The sequence below is a fragment of the Cervus canadensis genome, chromosome 14 (assembly GCF_019320065.1).
Source record: "Cervus canadensis isolate Bull #8, Minnesota chromosome 14, ASM1932006v1, whole genome shotgun sequence".
NCBI classification, from domain to species: domain Eukaryota; kingdom Metazoa; phylum Chordata; class Mammalia; order Artiodactyla; family Cervidae; genus Cervus; species Cervus canadensis.
In genome coordinates this window covers 25564539-25584496 of record NC_057399.1, presented here as the reverse complement: position 1 = coordinate 25584496, position 19958 = coordinate 25564539, and the positions used below count along the sequence as shown (strand labels likewise).

Genomic DNA, 19958 nt, shown 5'->3' with positions numbered 1-19958 from the left:
CCTATGGCAGCCCATCGGGATATACCAACACAGAACATGGTCTCCCACAGGGAATTGCTGTGTGTGTCACCAATGCAGCAGGAAGGTAGTCAATGTTTCTGAATTGCCACATGCCAGACTCCTTTCCTGTGTTGACTCATTTAATCACCACACTGCGCAAAATTATTATCCCTGATTCACAGACACAGAAACAAAGTCTGAGAGAAATACAGTAATTTGCCTAAGGTCACAGAGCCATGAAGATCTGAACCCCCTGTCTCCCCGCTACTCTCAGCTTATACTACTAGCAATATAAAGACTTCCTTTATTTCCAAAAGTTATATTCTTCCCTTCAAACACTTCAAAGAAAACCACAGCGGTTGGGGATTTTTCTAATCTTTCTTTTTAAGAATTGCAAGGTAATACTTGTTTAAATTCTTTTTTTTTTTGGTGAGCTAAGTGTAGAATTTGGGACTAAAAAATGATTATCAAAATTTTAGCATGTGATTGATAGTTCTTAATTTTTATTTTTTGAAAGAACTGTTACAGGATTCTTGGATCAATATTTTCCATTATATTGCTACTGAGTTAAGGAAATACTTTAAAAAAAATCTACCTTATATGTGGCGAACACAAGTTAAAGAAATGCTTTGGTACTGAAATATTTATGGATGAAATGATATACTGTTTGGATTTCTTTCAAACTTGTCCAGAGAAAGAGGTAGGTGGTTATATACATAGAGAAAACAAGATAGGCTATGGGCTGATAAACGTGGAATGTGGATGATAGTTATGAGGGGTTATTATAATATTCTCTCTTTTTATTTGGAAATTTTTGACAGTAAAAATGTATGTAGAAAATATGCTTGGGATTTTAAAGGCTCATCAGGTTACTTATATGCTACTTTCTGGAGTGGTCCCTTGGTATTCAGTCTTTCAGTTAACACGTGTTTATTGAATAGCTACTATATTCCCAGCATTGTGCTAACTTGATTCAACTTAAATGAATATGTGAACAACAATAAAATAAATACGAGGGATTGTTTATGATGAATGCTTTTTATTTAAAAGTCTGAAATTAATATAATGCTTGGGAATACTAACTAAGGATGTGGGTCATCTTTGAGAATTCTCTTAATCACTTCTCTGCACCGTATTCTGATCTTTTAGATGAATGATTTTATGCTGTCATAAATGGGCACAGATATGGGTGGGGAAGCATGGCTTTCATTCAGATACTGAAAATACTCCTGGGCTATAGGTATATAGAGTGCATGCAACTTCACTCCCTTGATTCTCTTTTCCTCTTTTATACTTGCTTAGCAAAATCCCAACAGGTTCTCAATCTAACTCTATGCTTATTTTCCTACTCAAGCTGAATGTGCCTGGAAAAAAAAACTCACAGCAATGATGATCCATGCCTCTGTAAAGCTATGACCACAAATACCAAGTGGGCAACCCTACATTTCCCTAGTTGGCTCACTCTCTGGGACTCTACAATTGTTTTCTCTTTTTTTCTCCATAATCTTCTATACCTTTTCCCCTTTCACACTCTTAGCCAATGATCTCCTGTATTATTTTCTTTAGATACAGAAGGCATCTATAGAGAACTACCCAAACTTCCCAGCAGAAAATATTCCATCCCATCCACATCTGTGCCCATAAACTCTGCCTTCACCCAGGATGCAACTCCCCTGACCTACCTAGGGCCACATTCTTCATTTGTGGACTGAATCTCAACATCTCCCTCCTCCTCAAGAACTTTGTCTCGCCTTCCCTGAGACTGGTTTTCAACTCCCTTTTCTTTCTGTAAAAACTTACTCATTAGGGGCTCCCGCTAGCCCTGTTCTTTAAGAATACGCTGGTGTTTGTAAGGATGACTGTGCAGTAACCTTGATGTGTCTATTCCTTCTCCTGAATACTCAATTTATAGCAACTCTTCTTGAGCTCTACCTTCAAAATATATCTTAGGACCAATATTGTATGATGCTACATATATGATGTGTCTAGAACAGGCAAATTCATAAAGATATAAAGTTGAATCACGTTTAGCAGGGACTGGAGAGAGAGAATAAAGAGGAGCCAGTGTTAAATGCATATAGAGTTTCAGTTTGGAATGACGAAAAGTTCTGAGGATAGAGAGTGGTGATGATTATACAACAAGGTAAATGTATTTCACACAGTAAACTGCATACTTAAAAATATTAAAATAGTAAATTTTATGTTATGTATATTTTACCATATATGTATATATTTGAATCTACTGCTTTTTACTACTTTTATTACCACCCTAATTTGAAATACTGTCATTTCTCACCTGCATTATGATAATAGTCTACTGAAACATCTATCTGCCTTTAATCTTGCCCCCATATCAGTCAGATCTCTACATACAACAGCAGAGTGATGTTTTAAACCATTAGGGGGATGCTGTAACTTGCCAGATCAGATATCTGTTAGAATAAAATCCAACTCTAAGATCTAGCTTGTCATCTCAGCTTATACTACTGGCATATAAGGACCTGGGTCTTTGTTCTTGCTTTCACTCTTTCCAGAGCTGGCTCCCTGACTTCATTCAGTTTTTTGCTTACACATTATACCATCACAGAGGCCATTCCTGATCACCTAATCTAAACTTTCCTCCCGATACACACATGTGCATCATGCAGGCACATGTACCCATGAGAAACACATATATACCTTCCTCTGTTTTATTTTTCTTAATGGCTTTCTTACTACATGTATTTACCTATTTATTTATTCATTTGCTTGCCCCTCTTGACTTGGCTCAATGAATTATCTACTGCTGCTTTTCTGGCCCTTAATCATGACTGGTACATAATAAGAGTTCAAGAAATATTTGTTTTCTAAAGGCACGATGGGGAAAGCTTTGCACGTTAAATCTGAAGTTTAGAAAACTGCAAATGGAAGTGTGCTCTTCAGCCACTCACATCCAAAAAGATTCTCCTTTCAAAACAAAGAAGCCCTTCAGTAACCAATGACAACACTTCAGGAAGGACTGCTGACGGCAGGAATGAGTGGGGGAGGGAGAGATGAGGTAATGAATGCCAGAGCACTGAGAAAAGCCTGAGACGCTGGTGCTTGTAGTACGTTGTTATTCATGATTGTCATGTTGATGAGAAAGGGCTTAAAAGTCTCTTGAGAAAGATTTACTTAATATTTAAGGAAAATATTCTTCAGAAGATTGTCATTTATGCGAGAAAATAAACTCGTGGAAAGATTCCTATGGTATGCAGGTCACCCCTAAGTGATGAGGAGGAATCACGCCTTATGAGGAAAATGCTGAGTGTGTTCAGACATCCCTGGAGTCATCCCAGGCATAAAAGGTGGTGATAGTATTACTCTGGTATCTTGCTGGAGAGCCTAATCTTCAGGAGGCTAAATTAGGGCTTCCTAAACTTGAGTTCTCCTGTCGTACTATAGATTTCTTAAACTTTTGAAGAAGGAAATTAAGATGTAATTTTTAGAATAGTTATATAATAGAAATTTATATTTAATAAGAAGCAAACTATTGTTAATTATAAAGAAAAAAAGAGTGTTCAGATTAGAGAGCAGAATTGCATTAACAGTTTATATTCTTACTTCTGCTGTTTCCTATTTTAAACAGGTCAACTTTCCCCCTTTATTTCTCAGTCAGTCCTATTCTGGAGACTTCCGAGTTCTTAGTGTCCACTAAGTGGACATCTCCAGGGTCTTTCTTTACTTCCAGAAGTCTGGGTCACTCCTTAAGCTCTGAGGTCCTTGTTGTTCCTTCCCTGCTTTGTGGGGTAAATGCAGTGAAAAGAGAAGTAGAGCTAATGACTCATGAGTCTGATTTGGAGGGTGATGTACAATCTGTGTTTGCCTGAGACAGAGCAGACCCAGGGACATGGAACTTTCAACGATAAATCTAAGAAAGTCCCTGGAAAATTGAATAAGTTGGCCATCCTCCCACTACCAAGTTCAGGGATAGAACTGGTAGAAGAGCTAACTCATAGCATCATTCACTACAACTTGTGGCAAAGTCTTGGTCCTGAGCCTTTTAACTTCCTGTGACTTCAGGGATTTCCTCTGGGCATCTTTAACCCTCTTCTCATTGAATTATTTGCATTGAATGGAAGCCTATGGATTTCTTAAAGCCTCAAATACAGTCCCTAAAGCAAGGAGGAAAATTATGTTTATAAATTATGATGAATGAAATGACTATTTGCCTCTCCCTACCCCCATTCTGTTCCAGCGACTATCATTTAGTCTAACTAAGGGGCTCGGCCCCTACCCCAGATCTGAGGTCTAATCTTATCTGTGGACTTGAAGCATTTCAGGCGTCTCAAGCCAGCTTTTCTGACCTGTCTTTCAGCTTGGGACCTGGATCTGTGCTTATTCCCTACTTTGTGGCCTAGACCTCTGACTGGGACTCCACTTGTCAAGATGTGTGCATGTCACTACCTGCCTTGATATCCTTGCAAGGGTCCAGTGTCACATGAATGGCATGAGGCGTGTACATGGTGTCCTGGCTTCTCCAGAATCCCTGATGCCACGCGCCTTGGCCTGCTCTTCAACTCTATGCTGCTGGGCTCTGCTCCTCAGGGAGGCCCAGCCACTGTCCACAAGCCTCCTCTGCAGGGCCATCCCCACAGATGGCACCTCTGGGAGCTTTGGAGAAAGGCACATCTCCGAATTAAAAAAGGGTGCCTTCTCTGGAATGACCAATTAGGAAAGAGTATCTTTCCTCAGGCAGCCTATAAGGCACACACAGGCCTGGCTAGGTTTTAGCTCCCGCTGGCACCTCCATAGCTGAGTATACAATTTACACAAGTACACGCCTAGCTCTCTTCACAGCACTAATGAATACATCTGGCCCAGCTGCCTTCAGGACCTGACACAATGGCATGCTTTGTGTGTCTGGACAAATTTGGTCTCATTACTAAGCACTGAACTTGACCTGCATTTGCTCTTTGTCTACCTTGCTTCCGTCTCCTTCAGCTTTCAGGTTACTCCTATTTAGGCTCCTTTTTAACCTGCTGGTTTAAAAAAAGAAAAGGAATCCTATAGACTATGAAAACCTAAATAGATAACATTAATTAGATAAGATTTGCTTTTCTACCAAATATTATAATAAAATTCAATTTCAGTATAACAACTACCCATTGGCAATAGTGCTTTTTTACTTTTGATCTCTGCTGGTTTCTGAATGGATTCTCTAGTCTTTTCTACTGTTTTTTCCTGCAAAAGATGGTTACCTTTTGGTAATCCTGTGTTTTCTCTTTCCAAAGACTATTGAAGTTTCTTAGATAGAAGAGAGTTTTCTAATATAATTTTGACTTCAGGCCTACCTCACAATTTATTATTCCAGACTTCTCTGTGAAAAAGATGGAGGTATAAAACTTGACTGTTAAAACAGTACTGGCTCCTAAAAGGTGGAACCAGAAAACAGAATATAGGAAAGACAAGTTATGGTCTGACAGGTCTGGCATCCCAGTTCTGGGAGGAAGGTGGCGACAGCAAGCGCAATCCATTCTGGATGATGCAGAGAAAAGACAAGAGATGAGAAAAGCCGTTTGGACCTGTTGAATTGTGTTACACTGAACTTCTGAAAACTTACTGAGCCAAAGAAAATCTTTTATTATTTGGAACTGCAGGCTTTGAAAGTTCAATCAATTAAAGCCAAGTTTCCCTGATAGAACACACAGTTACCACAAAGCCTAAATCTGCCATGAAGCCATGTGTTACTTTGTGAAAACAAACTGAATTTTATTTTGTGAGGAAGGACAGTGGATTGTTTATATATCTCTATTATATTTAAATGCAAGCCATTTAGTGATTTCAGGAGCATCATTGTTTTTACAATGCTACCTTCTACAGTTAAATGGGTACATAATAAATATTGCATAGAACACATAAGTACTTAAGAGATAATTTTAGTGTAACCATAGGCTAAGTATTACATGGTACCCATAAATACACACATATATCTAAATATGTAGGTATCTAGAGACAGCGAATGAATACATACATAAAATTAGGAGACAGAATTAAAGTTTCATCAAGATGGTTAGACATAGAATGTCAGTTCCCTTGAAATGCCTTTGCACAGCCAGATCTATGCTAAGATCAAAAACTGTTTTCTTTTCTTATAGCCACCCAAAATAGCTTAATAAGTGGAAAAAATTTCTCCAGGGTGCTTTTCCTCCTTAGAGCATTGTGTAAAGGATGTAGAAAAAAGTTTGGAAAGAAAGGCTTATCTGCATTTATAAACTCCAGACGGGGTTGGATTTTTCATACATAATGAATGAGCTTGAGTTCACTAATTGTGTAATCACTTCTTGAGCCTCCAGTCATCCCCCTCTAGGTGACTTCCTCTAATTCTAACCATTAGCCATGTAGAAATAATGGTCTGCATTTGAAATTTCCTCACTTCCATCCTATTTGCTATGAGGCATGAGTAGACAGTAGTAGACTTACTTGTGTTTATCTTCTGGAGTGAAATATGCTTTTCCAGTTGTCTCCTAAGTTTCACCTCTGCTCCATACTTTCCAGTGGTCCCATTGTCAGCCAGAATGAAGTGGGAATGCATACTGTTGAGAACAGTGAGCTTGCTCATGGGATTGGACATGGTCTGATATGGCCGGACAACCTGTAGAATTTCAAAAGGAAGGGGTGGAAGTCAGAGAAAAGAGTACTAAATATGAAAAGGAGAATCATACAGATAGGAAAGAGAGAGAGAGAAGTGAAATAAATTCTTTGGAACAGTGAAAGACCAGTCTATATCCTCTTCTTAATATTGTTTCAGGTAGAAGCAAGATTTATAGTACATGTTCTATTCAAAGCATGATTATACTTAAAGGATTATGTATTTATTTAATTTTTGGATTTATACAGAAAGAAGAATTTGTGATTTTATTGTTCTCAAAAACTGGCATGTGAGTGTCTGTTTCATTTTGAAGTTGATTGTTTATATATGCTGATGAACCAAAAATAATTTTTAGGTTTATTTTGTTTCTATGTTTCTTCTCTCTATCATGTCCACACTCTACCAGGCACAGAAGAGCAGTCATGATTCGGGAGTATAGTGCAGGGTTAGGAATGGAGGGTGGGAATTAAGTAGGAGTGACTGCTCTCATTCAGCAATCTGAAGGTCTATTATTTAAAAATCTACACTGTTCTTATTAGATACCTTCAGTGGAAACGCTGAATGTAAAAATTACTGTCCCATGAGATGAATATGAATCAGGCTTAAAATGTTCATCTCTGTTGTATTTTTTGGTTGTGTTATCTTAATTTCATGGTGAATTATACTACCTAAAACAGAACAATGCTTAGTATGGTCTTTCAGACTTGATCTAAAAAGAAAAACAAGCCTATTGTGAGTTAGTTGCTTTATACATTATCTATCCTCCTTGAAACAATCATGCAAGGTAGATGCTGTTATGTTTTTTGTGTATATGAGGAAACAGAGATGGAGATGGCATAGATTTTATAAGAGTTTACTACACACAGAACCAGAATTCACATCCAGGTCTGCCTGATTCCAAAATCCATGGTTATTCATTCCCCTTTCCCAAACTGTTCAGACACAATGGAAACAAAATGATGTATTAGAATATTTAGGTAAAAACTTCACTCAAGACTATGAAAAGGAACATTCAACAAACTCATTATTACACAATCTCCATACAGTTAGCTCTGTACTGAATCACTGAAATTGACAAGACAGAAATAAATGTGAAGGGGCTTTTATTTCTGTGTCTTTATGCAGTGTATACATTAATTATAGAGTTGAGATGCTCTTGTTCATTTTTGGTATGAAATAACTCATCAGGAAAAGCTGTAGTAAGATTGAGTAGTTTGATAAAGGAATTAAAAAGTGATTTAATAAAGACAGTGTTAGTAGAAAAGATCTCATAAAAGTCATATCTTACACCTTGATGCTGATTCAAAACCCCACATTTCTATGTGCCTGGCAAACAGAATCTACTCAATGAATAGTGAATGAATTAATTTAAATAAAACTTGAGACAGACATGCTTTTATTCAAAGTTGAAACTTAAAAACTCTCTCTTATCTGAATTGTTTGGGAAGTGATCTAATTTAAATTTTAAATGGGTAATTCTGAGCTTTAAAATATCCTTCAGTCCTTTTAAATATGTCTTTATTTGTTAATATAGCATAATATAACATTAATTCATGGCTTCATTCTTGTTGGCTCTCATTGATAAAGGAAGCCCATAAATTTGTGATTATTGCTTCCAGTAATCACATGGAGCAGTATTCAATTACTCTTTTGTCTAGATGAGTGAATGAGAGACCCCTCACCCCTGAACTACAGAGAGAGTGGTTGGCTAACCCCATCCTGAGTTCTTTATCACTGGAAGAGTAGGTCGCTTGTGGTCAAAATTTCCATTTTGTTGTTACTTGTTTTTGATCATAAAACATTCATTCTACTGCAGAGTGCAAGTTAATAAATATTAATGCTTTGTTGAAAAAGACTTAGCAGAAAGACTTTCTCCTATTCTTTTTTTTTTTTTTTTTGGTGGAAAGGAAAGTGTGCTTTATTTTGGATGGTCTCCTATTCTTAAAGTGCCTATGCGTTGTACTTTTGGACAAAAGAAAACGCTTTAGGTTACTGTTATCTCTTTCCTAACAGCAGTTCCCCAAGGCTCCATGCCAAGAAAGACGGAACCCCAAAGCAGTTCTGTGAGGGGCATGTAGTTCTAGAGGTTAATGACGGTGAACCCTAGACACTTGTTCTAGCTGAGATACGGGGCATGTTTTCTAATTCTTGGGAACCTAATTAAAGACCATAAGTGACATTGACATTTTCAAATGAATAAAGGAGTGAAAATGCTTCTGGGTCAACTTGACATAATTACCATGATCTGAGATTAAAAGAACATAATTAAATCATCTGACTATATTCTATATATCTGTTTTCCCTACCACAAAATTCCAAGGACATTGGTACTTCAGTCTTCAGAGTTTTTACTTTCTTTTCTTGTGAAACATGGTGTATCAGCTCTTTGGAAATACTAAACATCTGAATTAGTTATGATAGGAGGGTCAAGTTTACAGTGTCACTAGTGAATTTTAATTTCTTCATTTTACTGCTCCCATTTCTTTGAATCTTACGTTAAGATAACTTAAAGGTGGTTATATTTTGGCAGAGGTTTTTTTCTGCTGAATAATAGAGGATATAAATCCAAAAAATAAGTTAAATGTCCTAAATTATTTTCTAGTCATCACTGGAGGAAGGTATGTTGACTCCTAGAACAATCATGAACATTGGGGGCATGGAAATCTCTTTGAATCCCACTTCTGTCAACAGTGTGTGAATATGAGTCTCACATTTTTAATCTGTAAAAGGGAAATGATAAAACTGCTAACCTCATGGGGATTAGATGAGATCATAGTGTAACTGGCAAGTACAGTTACTGTAACTGTCACCATGCCTGGTAGATTTTTCAGGCAATCTACAAATGTGAATTCCCTGTCAAGTCGGGCTTTATTTTACCAACTATAAATTGATTTTCCAATTGCAAACTAGTGACCAAAATGAAATGATGGGAGACAAATCATTGACTTCTGTTTAACACAAGTATTTAAGCTAATCAATATAAGTAAAGAAAACAAATTAGTACTCAGTTGCTTAAAATATACAAGTGTTTTTTTTCTTTTTATGTCCTCGTAGGTCATTTAAGATGGTGATATTCTGGAAATGTTTGCTGATTAAATGAAGAGTTGGAAATAACTTCCCAAATACTTCAGAGGAATGCACTTGGGTCCAACTTTTCTACAAAATCTACTTAATATTCCTCATAACAAACATACCAGCAGTCTATTTTTGTTCAACTTACAATTTGCATATCTACAAAAGATATGCTGATCTTCCTGTTATGTTTTTCAAATAGAAAAAAATAATGACTTTGTAGCACATGAGTACAAATGAATTTTTCCCTCTGACAAAATTCTGGAGGTAATGCATCCATTTTTATTGTTAAGAGCTCATAAAAAGAGGATGTTTTTGGAAACATGTGTGTATGGGCATGTGCATGTGTGCATAGCGAGAACAACTGTGACCTGTAGGTATACAGATTACTCCAGCACATTTCTCAGCCAGTGTTTCCTGGGAGAATCAAACCTTAATGTTCTGCAGTATTGATTGCATATAACAGATCATTTTCTCTCCTAAGAATACATGTTATATAGCACCCTTGACAGAACTGAGAGGAGAATCACTCAAATAATATTCTGTGTTTTGCAGTTCAAATGAGGAATCTGTGTTTAGAAGGGTGAATGGTGTTTGAAAGGTCTACATATCAAGTGATCTTCATGATTGGTAACTACATTGGTATCTATACATAGAAGGGAAATCTGCATGGAAATGGATTTTCGATACTTAGTATTTCATTCATTAATCTATTGTACACCACTTTGTATTGGCTGCTTGGTAATGTCTGGTTCCAAGGCTTCTGTGTACCTTGACTTTTCAACAAAGAGGAAATGTAACATGAATTGCTCAAGGAGTTAATGAGGTGGAGGGTCTTTATATAAGACATTTGTAGGGCCATTATCATTGTCAGGAGAGAACTGATCTAGACACATTGTGGAAGAATTGAACATCATTCAGGAGCATTTGTTCTACTTGGATAGACTTAAATCAATCTTGTGGGAGTTGATATAGGACACTGGCTGGAATTTTCCTAGCTATTTTTATGCATGTTCTGGTCTCACCTAGGAGTACCTGGTAGGAAGTCAGGGATGGAACTTTAAGTTGTAATTCCTCTAATTACTGATTTGTGACCCTGGGCAAGTTTTTGAATTTATTTGTCGGGGGAGTGTGTAATTTCCTCGGTTCTGTCTCACTGCAGCAAAAATTTGAAATGGTGCTACAGCTCAGTTACTGCTCAGTTTTATTTGGCAGGCAAAGGAAAATACATCCTCAAGGTGTGAGGGCAGGTCGACCAAATAAAGAGAGGGGCTCAATTTTGGCTCCTCTTTTTATATGTTTTTTTCTCCTCCCCCTGAGCTTGCCCTATGTAAATTGGGCTAGCCAGGAGGGCTGTGTGTTTCACCTGAGGTTCTCACTCCCATCCTCGGACCTTCCTTTGTTCCATTTTCATGCTTCTCCCTTCTTTGTCTTTTATCCACTGTCATTTTGGACTCCTTTTTCCTATTCTAACTACCTAACATATTCATTTATTCATTCACACACAGAATTTCTCTAGGAAATGTATGTGGAAAGTACTGAATTGGCTTAAAGAAACATATAATCTTGCATCTAAGTAATATCTGAAATAAATGTTCAAAATATATTTATCAAAATAAACTTTTTGGATGGTAGTTTCTCATCTGTAAGGTAGAGGACTTGACTATAAATTCTAAAGGCTTTCTATCTCTAAAGTTGAGTCTGAACAGTCTGTATTAAAAAATACACTTGCCTTTCTCAGGTTAGTACAGAACAATGACTTGCTATATGTTTTGACTACCAAAAAGTAGTTTGCTCATACCTTGAGGGTCTCTTCCATTTTGTGGTGCTTTCCACAATGCAAGAGTAGTTTAGGTATCTGTGACTTCTTTCCTGAATAGAACTGAATTGAGCTAAATCGGGTTTTTGAGTCATTAATCACAAGCCCTCTGCAATCCCAGACCTTATTACCTGGTGAGGTGTGTATCAATCTGCCCAGGCAATAACAGGGTAGGGGATGTATAGCCCACTGAATCACTCTTTCCCTCTTAATAACACTATGATTATAATTTTTACAAGAAGAAAATTAGCATTCTCTTAACACTTACTGCATGCCAGGCACTGTGACAGACAATTTTAAGCGGATGAATCCATTTCATGCTTAAAGACAAAACTATAGCGCCTCAGAGAGGTGAAGTGTCTTGGCCAAATCTGCCCCGCTAAGCACCCTGTTCCCTCTAAATCACATGTGGGCCTTCATTTCCTTTACAGGACAGGAGACATTTAGAGGAAAGACAGAGGACCCAGCCTGATTTTAAATTTCTAAAGGACATCATGGTTGGTTTTGCTGTTGGGACATTTTTGTCAGTGACTCAGCCAGGCATTAAAATCCTTCTGACAGCTGATCATATTATTTCCAGATGAAGCCTCTAAAACTAGATAGTAGACAGAGGTCAGGAAAGGCAGCAGCAGCAAAATGGGGTTTGGGCTTTGGAGAGAGAGAAACAAAAGGAGTGGCAGGGTTCTCTTGGGACCAGGCGTGCGTTTCTGGGAGAGAAAAGGGCACACTGCAGAGCAGTGGGAAACGACCTCTGTGTCTGAGATGAAGAAATAAGGGGACTGAGAGAATGATATTAAAGAAAAAAAGAAAGGCACAGTGCATCCTTAAAATTACAGTGAAGCCTGAGCTAACGGGGCACTGGCTTGTTGTTTCCTATTCAAGCAGCTCAGCTGGAAGTCTAGGAATAAAGCAGGGTCACGATGAAACCCAGACACTGTTTCTCAGCTCTGCCATCCAAACAAGAAACCAGCAAACCCAGAAATCCAACTGTAAAGAATGCCCAAATACTTTAGCTGCTTGACTCCTATTAAAATCCACAGGAAAACAAATGCATCATTTTACAGCACTTTGAAAATGTGTTCAACTCATGGGCTTCAGAGAGTTGCACCATACACATTTCAGGCTTTCTGCTCAAATAGGCTCGCCTCCTTTTGCCCTGTCCTGAGGGAGACTATTACCACTCAGACACAGGGCTTACTGGTTGTGGGAAAAGACCTTAAGTTTTGAAAAGGGTTCCTTGCTTTAGAAATCACCATGTATCAGTGGGGTGATTTTAAAATATATTTAGAAATTCTTTGAAAATCTTCCCTTAGTATGGCTGGATTCAGTGACTCACTTCTAAGTATTCATAGAATCAAAAGGGATGGTGTGTGGCTTCTAAAACTAGGTCATAAGGGGCTTCTTCTTTGCTCTCTCTCGAATCACTTACTCTGGGGTGAGCCAGGTGCCTTGGAAGAAGGCACTCCAGCCCCATTTAAGTCTTCAGATGATGTAGCCCCAACTTACAACTTGACTGTGACCTTAAGAGAGACCCCAATTCAGAACTACCCAGGTAAGCCATTCACAAATTTCTGATCTTCAGAAACTGTGAGATAATGAATATCTCCTAAGCCATTAAGTTTTGGGGTAATTGGTTATACAGTGATAAATAGCTAATATAATAGTGTATTGTTATTATCTTCTTTGAGCTTTCAAAATGTTTCTTTTCCCTCTAAGCTGGATTCACTGAGGCATCACAATTTCATGACTTCTAGTGACCCTGGGTTCTCTGAGTTGCCTAGCATTCCATCTCTGGGCTCTGATTAGTCCTGGTTCCTGTTCTCCACTGGGGCAATGACTACCATCCTCCACTCTCCTCATATGTCTGACCCCAAACACTGTATATCCTCATTCAACAGATTAGCTGACTCCTATGCTTACATGCTTCCCAGTTGGTTGACTTTAAGCAGGTTATTTACCATCTGCTTGTCAGGGTCTCTATTTGTAAATGGAGATTATTGTGATTATAGACCACCTCACTGGGGCATTTTTAGGGTTCAGTGAGATGTAAAACTCATGAAACAATCCACAAATGAACTCAAATAAATGACAGCTGCTCGTATATGGACAAGTAATATTGTATAACAAGTAAGGATTTGATCGAGGGTACTGGCTGGCCTAGGTTTACATCCCAGCTACACAATTTATTAATTATGTAACACTGGACAAGTTACTTAATTTCATCATATTTAGTTTCTCTCATTAGTAAAATGGGGATACTAAAAATAACTTTTGAGTGCCATTATGAGAATTAAATGTCTGTGTAAAGTGCTTAGTTGGAGGCTGACACTTATTAAGCTCTACAATAGTGTTGATATTATTATCTCTGTGATAAATGATAAACCTCCAGCTAAACGTCAACATCCTACCATCAACTCTTTGCCCACTTAGTTTTGCTTCTTCTCCTTTGGTTACAAGGGTACAGATGGTTAATCTCGCCTTTAGCTCTCATCACCACAGGGCCACTCTGGGACTTATTTAATCAATTATCTCCTCACCATCCCCAACTCCATTTATACCATAAACATAAACAAACTCAAATCTCTCCCAGTTTTGAAGAAAAAAATCCCTCCAACTATGGTTCCCTTTGGCTACTCACGTCCCTTCTCCTCATCTCAGCCAAACCTCTAAAAGGTAAGTTTCTACTTGCCATCTCTACTTTTTTGCCCCTCCTCAACCTACTGAAATGTGGCTTGATCCTTCATTTGGCTTCTGAAGCAGCTTTGATCAGTGATGCAAATGATGTCTGTCTTGATAAATTGAGCGAATGCTTCCAAGTCCTTATCTTCCTTAGTCCCTTAGTTACACTAGGCATTGCCCTTCACTCTATCCTTCTGAAGCACACTCTTCCCTTGACTTCCATAACACTCTGCTTTTGCTCCTCCCTCTTAGCCTTTCCTCTGGTCTCCATTGGCAGGCTGCTTCTCTCTACTCAACCATTAAATACTGGCTAACACCAGGATCTGGGATATCCTCAGGCCCTCCCTGAATCCTGTCCTATATTGCAGTGGCTTCAGTTGTCAGCTATATGCAGGCACCTTCTGAAACTAAGTGGATAACAAGAGCTTTCTCACAGTCCTGCTGGACAATTTCACACAGATATTTCAAATGAACTTTGAAACCAACACGTCCAAATCCAAATTCAACACTGCTTACTGAATCTGCATTTTCATGCGACTGGATGTAGTCCTGAACCCAAGTGCGGTCCAGGTTTAGCTAGTATTGGCTGCTTTATGACTGAACAGCATTGGTTGGGTCTCCTTGTCTCAATTTCTCCTCTCACATCCTCTGAATATATCTTATCTAACCTGTCATAGAAGTCCAACAAATATCTCGTAAGGACACTCTTGGGAGGTTTTCTGAGTTTACAATATGAAGTTCACATTTGGCTTGCATTTGAAGTGAAAAATATACTGAGTTGAAAACTGTACTAGAATTATCCATCAATTCCATTATTAAACTTGATATTTCTTGGCCTAAACTATAATGATGACATCAAAAGAACACTTTCCAATTAAAGGGAACAACTTTTAAAGGTTATAAAATTCTGAAAATAAATGTATAGTTTAGGGAAAATAGATGATATCATTGAATTCAAGATAATTTAACAACCACATGAGATGATGTTTTGAAAATCTACCCAACACAATTTCCATCCTCAGGTTAAGATGAAAAGTGCTTTTTCTTGTAATCATGTCTAGATTTTTCATTTGCCATGTTTTATTAATTTAAATTTGGGAAAAGACAAATCATAAAGGCTTCAGAAACTGTTAAATTACCTGAAACAATTCTGGGCCAGACTGTTTTGTAAAGCAAGAAGCTCAGTCTGAAATGAGTCATATGAAAATCACAATTCATTTAATTCTTATAATGGCACTCAGAAACTGTTGTTTTTAGTCTCCCTATCATCCTTCCCATTTTACTGATGGTGAAACTAAATACAGTGTGATTAAGAAACTTGCCTGACATTACATAAGTAATAAATTGTGTAGCTGGGATGTAAATCTCGGCCATTCAGTTCCCCACATCATATTCTTACCAATTCACACTGGCAACACTTTCATAATCATAATTGCAGATTCAGAGTATTTTAGGGACAAAGAAAAGGGCTCTGGTCACTCTCATTGAGACTACTTTTTTTCATTCTACTTTTGAGTTCAATCGATAGGCATAAAATACCTGCCAGTATCTCAACTAACAATAAAAACATAATATCGTTAAATATTTTCTTATAGACCACCTGGCATACTACTAATTAAGAGTATGGGCTTTGCAGACAGTGAATCTTGGCTCTAACCATTATTTAGTTTTCTTATGAAATAGAACATAGCTCAGAAGCTTAATATATATAGTCACAGAGAGCTTCCTCAAATAAGAGCTTTCTCTCTCTCTCACACACACATGCATAAATTAAAGTTACTATTATGATTATGCTCATGGAAGTTGTATAAAACAGAGAGAGCAAGTGATTTTTATAGTCAATTTAGAGGCAAAGAAATCAAATCTCAGAGTTTCAGTGACATGTCAATGCCTCATGTTCATGCAGAGGATCATGTTAACGGTTAATGACAAACAAGAAAACAATTTAACACCTATTTTTGGTGAGTTTTTAATTAAGTTGAGGACTAAGATAGTTGTGGGAGAATTGTAATCAGGGATATGACACTGTGGGTGAAGTCAGGGAAACCGTCTTGGTGGAACGGGGGCTTGAGCTTCGTTTGAGGGCAGTATAGGATTCTGGGCCATGGAAGAAAGGAGCAGTAGGAATAGTCCAGAAACTCACAGAGGCAGAATTAAACTTCAGAGCTGAACAATATTCATTTTCAGGTCTAACAGCAGGGCAAACAATTGTTATCCTATCAGTATTCGCCAGCATTATTCTTCATTAAATTCTGTTGTTTTTATTTATTAATTGAAAAGATTTGGTTAAACAGAGTTGAAGGTATTCACATTTAAAGAATTAAGGCTAATTCTATCACTCAGTCAAGAGGATCATGCATCTGATTCAAAGGGGTTAGAGAAGAGCCTGTTTGCCCCCACATTTGTTTGTCTCCCTACCCAACAGGTAGAGCTTTCACCATTCACCTCCCAATTTGAGCTACTATGTAAGAAAATAGTTTTTCATGCAGATGCTTGGGTAAAAAAATTCCTCACTATAGTTACTATAGTATGCTCAAGCTCTGTAATGAGTAGAGATGAAGTTGTGGTAAAGTTGTGAACCAGATAAGATTCATTATTATATATTTTCCCCATAATGTTTTGTTTTTCCAGAAGCCTGAATTCATCATGGTCAATCATCTTCCTCAATATTTATTGAGTATCCTCTATGCGTGTGGCTCTAATTTGAAGTCAGAATCCAAAGATACATGTCCTGTATCTTTAAAATCTAGTTCAGAGATAAGACTTCAAGGGAGGTAAGTGCTTTAGAGTACCTACAAGCACTCCCTAGGGCAAATTGAACTTTCTTCTTTATTTTTAGGACTAGCATTTGCATTTATGGTGTCATTCCAAAGGTATATTCAAATTCTAAGAGGAATAGCAATACAACTGTGATGCCTACTACTTCTATCAATAACATAACTCTGGTAACAATTGAATTTTCAGCTTCTAAAAGGCTCAACTGAGAGCCAGTCCCATAGAGATAAAATGATCTATATTTTCTATTGGCTTGGATATAAATCTACTGTAATAAAATGTTTGGCATTAGATATAGAGCCTTTCTTTTATCCTTATATTTTTATTTATTTCAAGTAAATTTCCTAGATTTCCCTTGACATTTATTTTGTGCCACTTCAATCTTATTTTGGGATATAGATATACACTTGAGCAAAAATGCAACAATCCTATGTTTTCAAATGATTGCATTTTGATAGAATTCTGAAATGGCCAGGAATTTTAATAATATGTTGGTTGTTTTCCTCTGCTACCTGATGTCTGATATCAAAAGGTTTCCTTTTTGATGTTTACTACATATGAGTTTGTTTATATAAAATGGAAGAAAAAAGATAGAAGGTATTAAATCAAGCTAGTTATGAAAATTATTGTAACTACTTAAAAAAGTTTACCAGACAACACTTCGATTTCAATGAATTTTGGGGGAATTTTCACCAGTTACTACCAATATTTCATTCAAATACTTCTTTTATGATAGTCTGACATCATATTCATTTTAAATTATCACATTAGCATAATAAACATAAATTACAATGTCTCTTAAGCTATGTCATAAATCCTGCAAACCAGAAACAGCACTTTTGCTCCAAATAATTTATAAACACTATCACTGAAAAACAAACACTATTATTATATAAGAGCCTGAGAAATCCTATGCATATTCTGGTTTCCCAGTTTGGGGGAAAATATGCCAGAATGGTTGAAATGCAATAGATCTTGGTCAAAGATTTACTAAAGAACAAAAATACAATTGCTATTCCTGTGCTTTCTACAACCTGCCAATTTTATTTCCTTTTCTCAATCTCTCTGCAATGTCACTTGGATCTTGGTGAGCCACGACTTGCCTTTGTCAGACCCCTGTAAGCAGGGACAACGAATGTGCACATTTTACTGAACTTATAAGTGGCTTTTTCTGCTCTCTGCACTGGGATCAAGACCAGTTTTTCATTGGGAAATCAGATAATGTAAGTAAGCCCTACTGGCATAGGCACAAGTTCCTATAGGTGTAGCACTGGTAAGAAATACAGGGAGAAAGAAAAGGAGAGTGAAAAAGAGGAGAACGTGAGGAGGTAAAATCAAAGAAAAAAAGCTAGAATTGGAGGAAAATGAATTAGAGGTGATTTTTCTAACCCAGCAAGGCAAGTGAACACAATATAAGTACTGCCGTTGTGCAATCATATAGAATTAGAAGACAAACAAAAACGACACAGAAAGGCAGTGCCAGCATTCTTTGAAAATGATTAAGCAACTGAGCTAATTACATGGCTACTCTATCTTGAATAAAGAAATAATTAGCTTTCATTTATTCACAGTTCATCTGCATGAGAAAGTTCCAAAATGGTTTTCCCTCCACAAAGCTGAATAACAACAACTCAGGTTTACAAGAGAGATGTGAAACTATGAACATTTAAAAATGACTTCTGAATCATCACATTTTAAATAGTTAATTCATTTGTTAATAAAATGAACAATTAGATGCTCTTGGTATTAGGGGACATTTTAGCATATTCTAATTCTTTAAGAACTGTATTTGTTCTAGTTCACAATTGGTATATATTTAAAAGTCAACTAGGAATCTAAGGCAAGAATTAACCAAAATATATTCCACAAAGACTAGTCTCAGATACTTTGAAAAAAGTTAGAATTACTTTTCCAGTCAGTTCTGCCAACTTAACAATCTGGGAATTGCTGCTTGAGATATTTAATTTGTATGTGATACAAAACATCAAGTACATTTTAGTTAAGAGAATACTACACAGATAAAATTATCTTATTCCTTATTCTATATATTCTGAATAGATTTGTGTTTCTATATGTAATTTGGTAGCATAGATATGGACATTTCTTATTACTAAAGGTTCTGAAGGATTCAAAGAGTATTTATTCACTGCTTCCATTTCATGATCTTTGACTTTTAAATTCAAAGTTTTTGCATTGCATTTTAAAAACTGCACATATTTCACTGAAATAGGATGGTTTCACTATATTGTAATACAATAGAAGAAGTGGTTTAGGATCAGTTACTTCTCAACCTCTTTGATTAAAAAAATTTTTTTTTAAATTTTTTAACTTTTTAACATGAAGTAACAGACTTCATGTTACTTAGAAAAAACTGCTCAGCACATTTATTATACTGTATTGCAGGTCTTTATTGGGAACGAAGGATTGTATTGATCTGATTTAGAGAAGCATTGATAAATAATTAATTGCTAAAATTATTGGGGACAAAGAAGTGAATAATGCTTCGCAATCTGTGTGCATAGTTTAACTCATACCAGTGGAATTTTGAGCATTGCATAAGGGGAAAATCTGGTTGTTAGTAGCAGAGAAAAACTCTAAAAGGGAGGTAAGGAATGGCTTGTTTGCAAGTTTTAAACAAACAAAAATGAGACCCTGAAAGGAACAGAAACAAAATGATGACTCAGAAAAAAATAGGATCAAATTCTCTGTTCAGTGTGTGGCTCTAGACATCAGAATAGGGAAGAGAGGGTAATCCTCTTCTGAGTTTGGTCAAGGGCTTCTGAGCAGTCCTAGAGTGGGGAATAAAGATTCCCAGGAGTGTGCCCACTCCTCACCCAAGCATTTAGCAAAGGAAAGGGAAGCCACAAGTTTGAATGGAAAGAATCTCCCTCTGTAGCCTCCTGTCTTAGGTGAAGGACACTCAAATAACAAAGAAGTTGGAGACCTGGGTGAAGAAAAGTCCCCATTTTATGTATCAGTCAATGAGCTCATTTTGTTAATTAA

At 37.0% G+C, this 19958-nt stretch overlaps 1 protein-coding gene across 15 annotated transcripts in view; it reads right to left on the bottom strand.

The window, feature by feature from the left end:
* TRPM3 (transient receptor potential cation channel subfamily M member 3) overlaps nucleotides 1-19958 on the bottom strand; it is a 936946-nt gene that overhangs the window by 250532 nt on the left and 666456 nt on the right. For all 15 annotated transcript variants that reach the window (XR_006272993.1, XR_006272994.1, XM_043487226.1 and 12 more), the window contains exon 6: nucleotides 6442-6613. Coding sequence is in view for 13 of the 15 variants with exons in the window: in XM_043487226.1 (XP_043343161.1) it covers nucleotides 6442-6613 (172 nt within the window). In the remaining 2 variants the exon portion in view is untranslated. The remainder of the gene's footprint in view (nucleotides 1-6441; nucleotides 6614-19958) is intronic.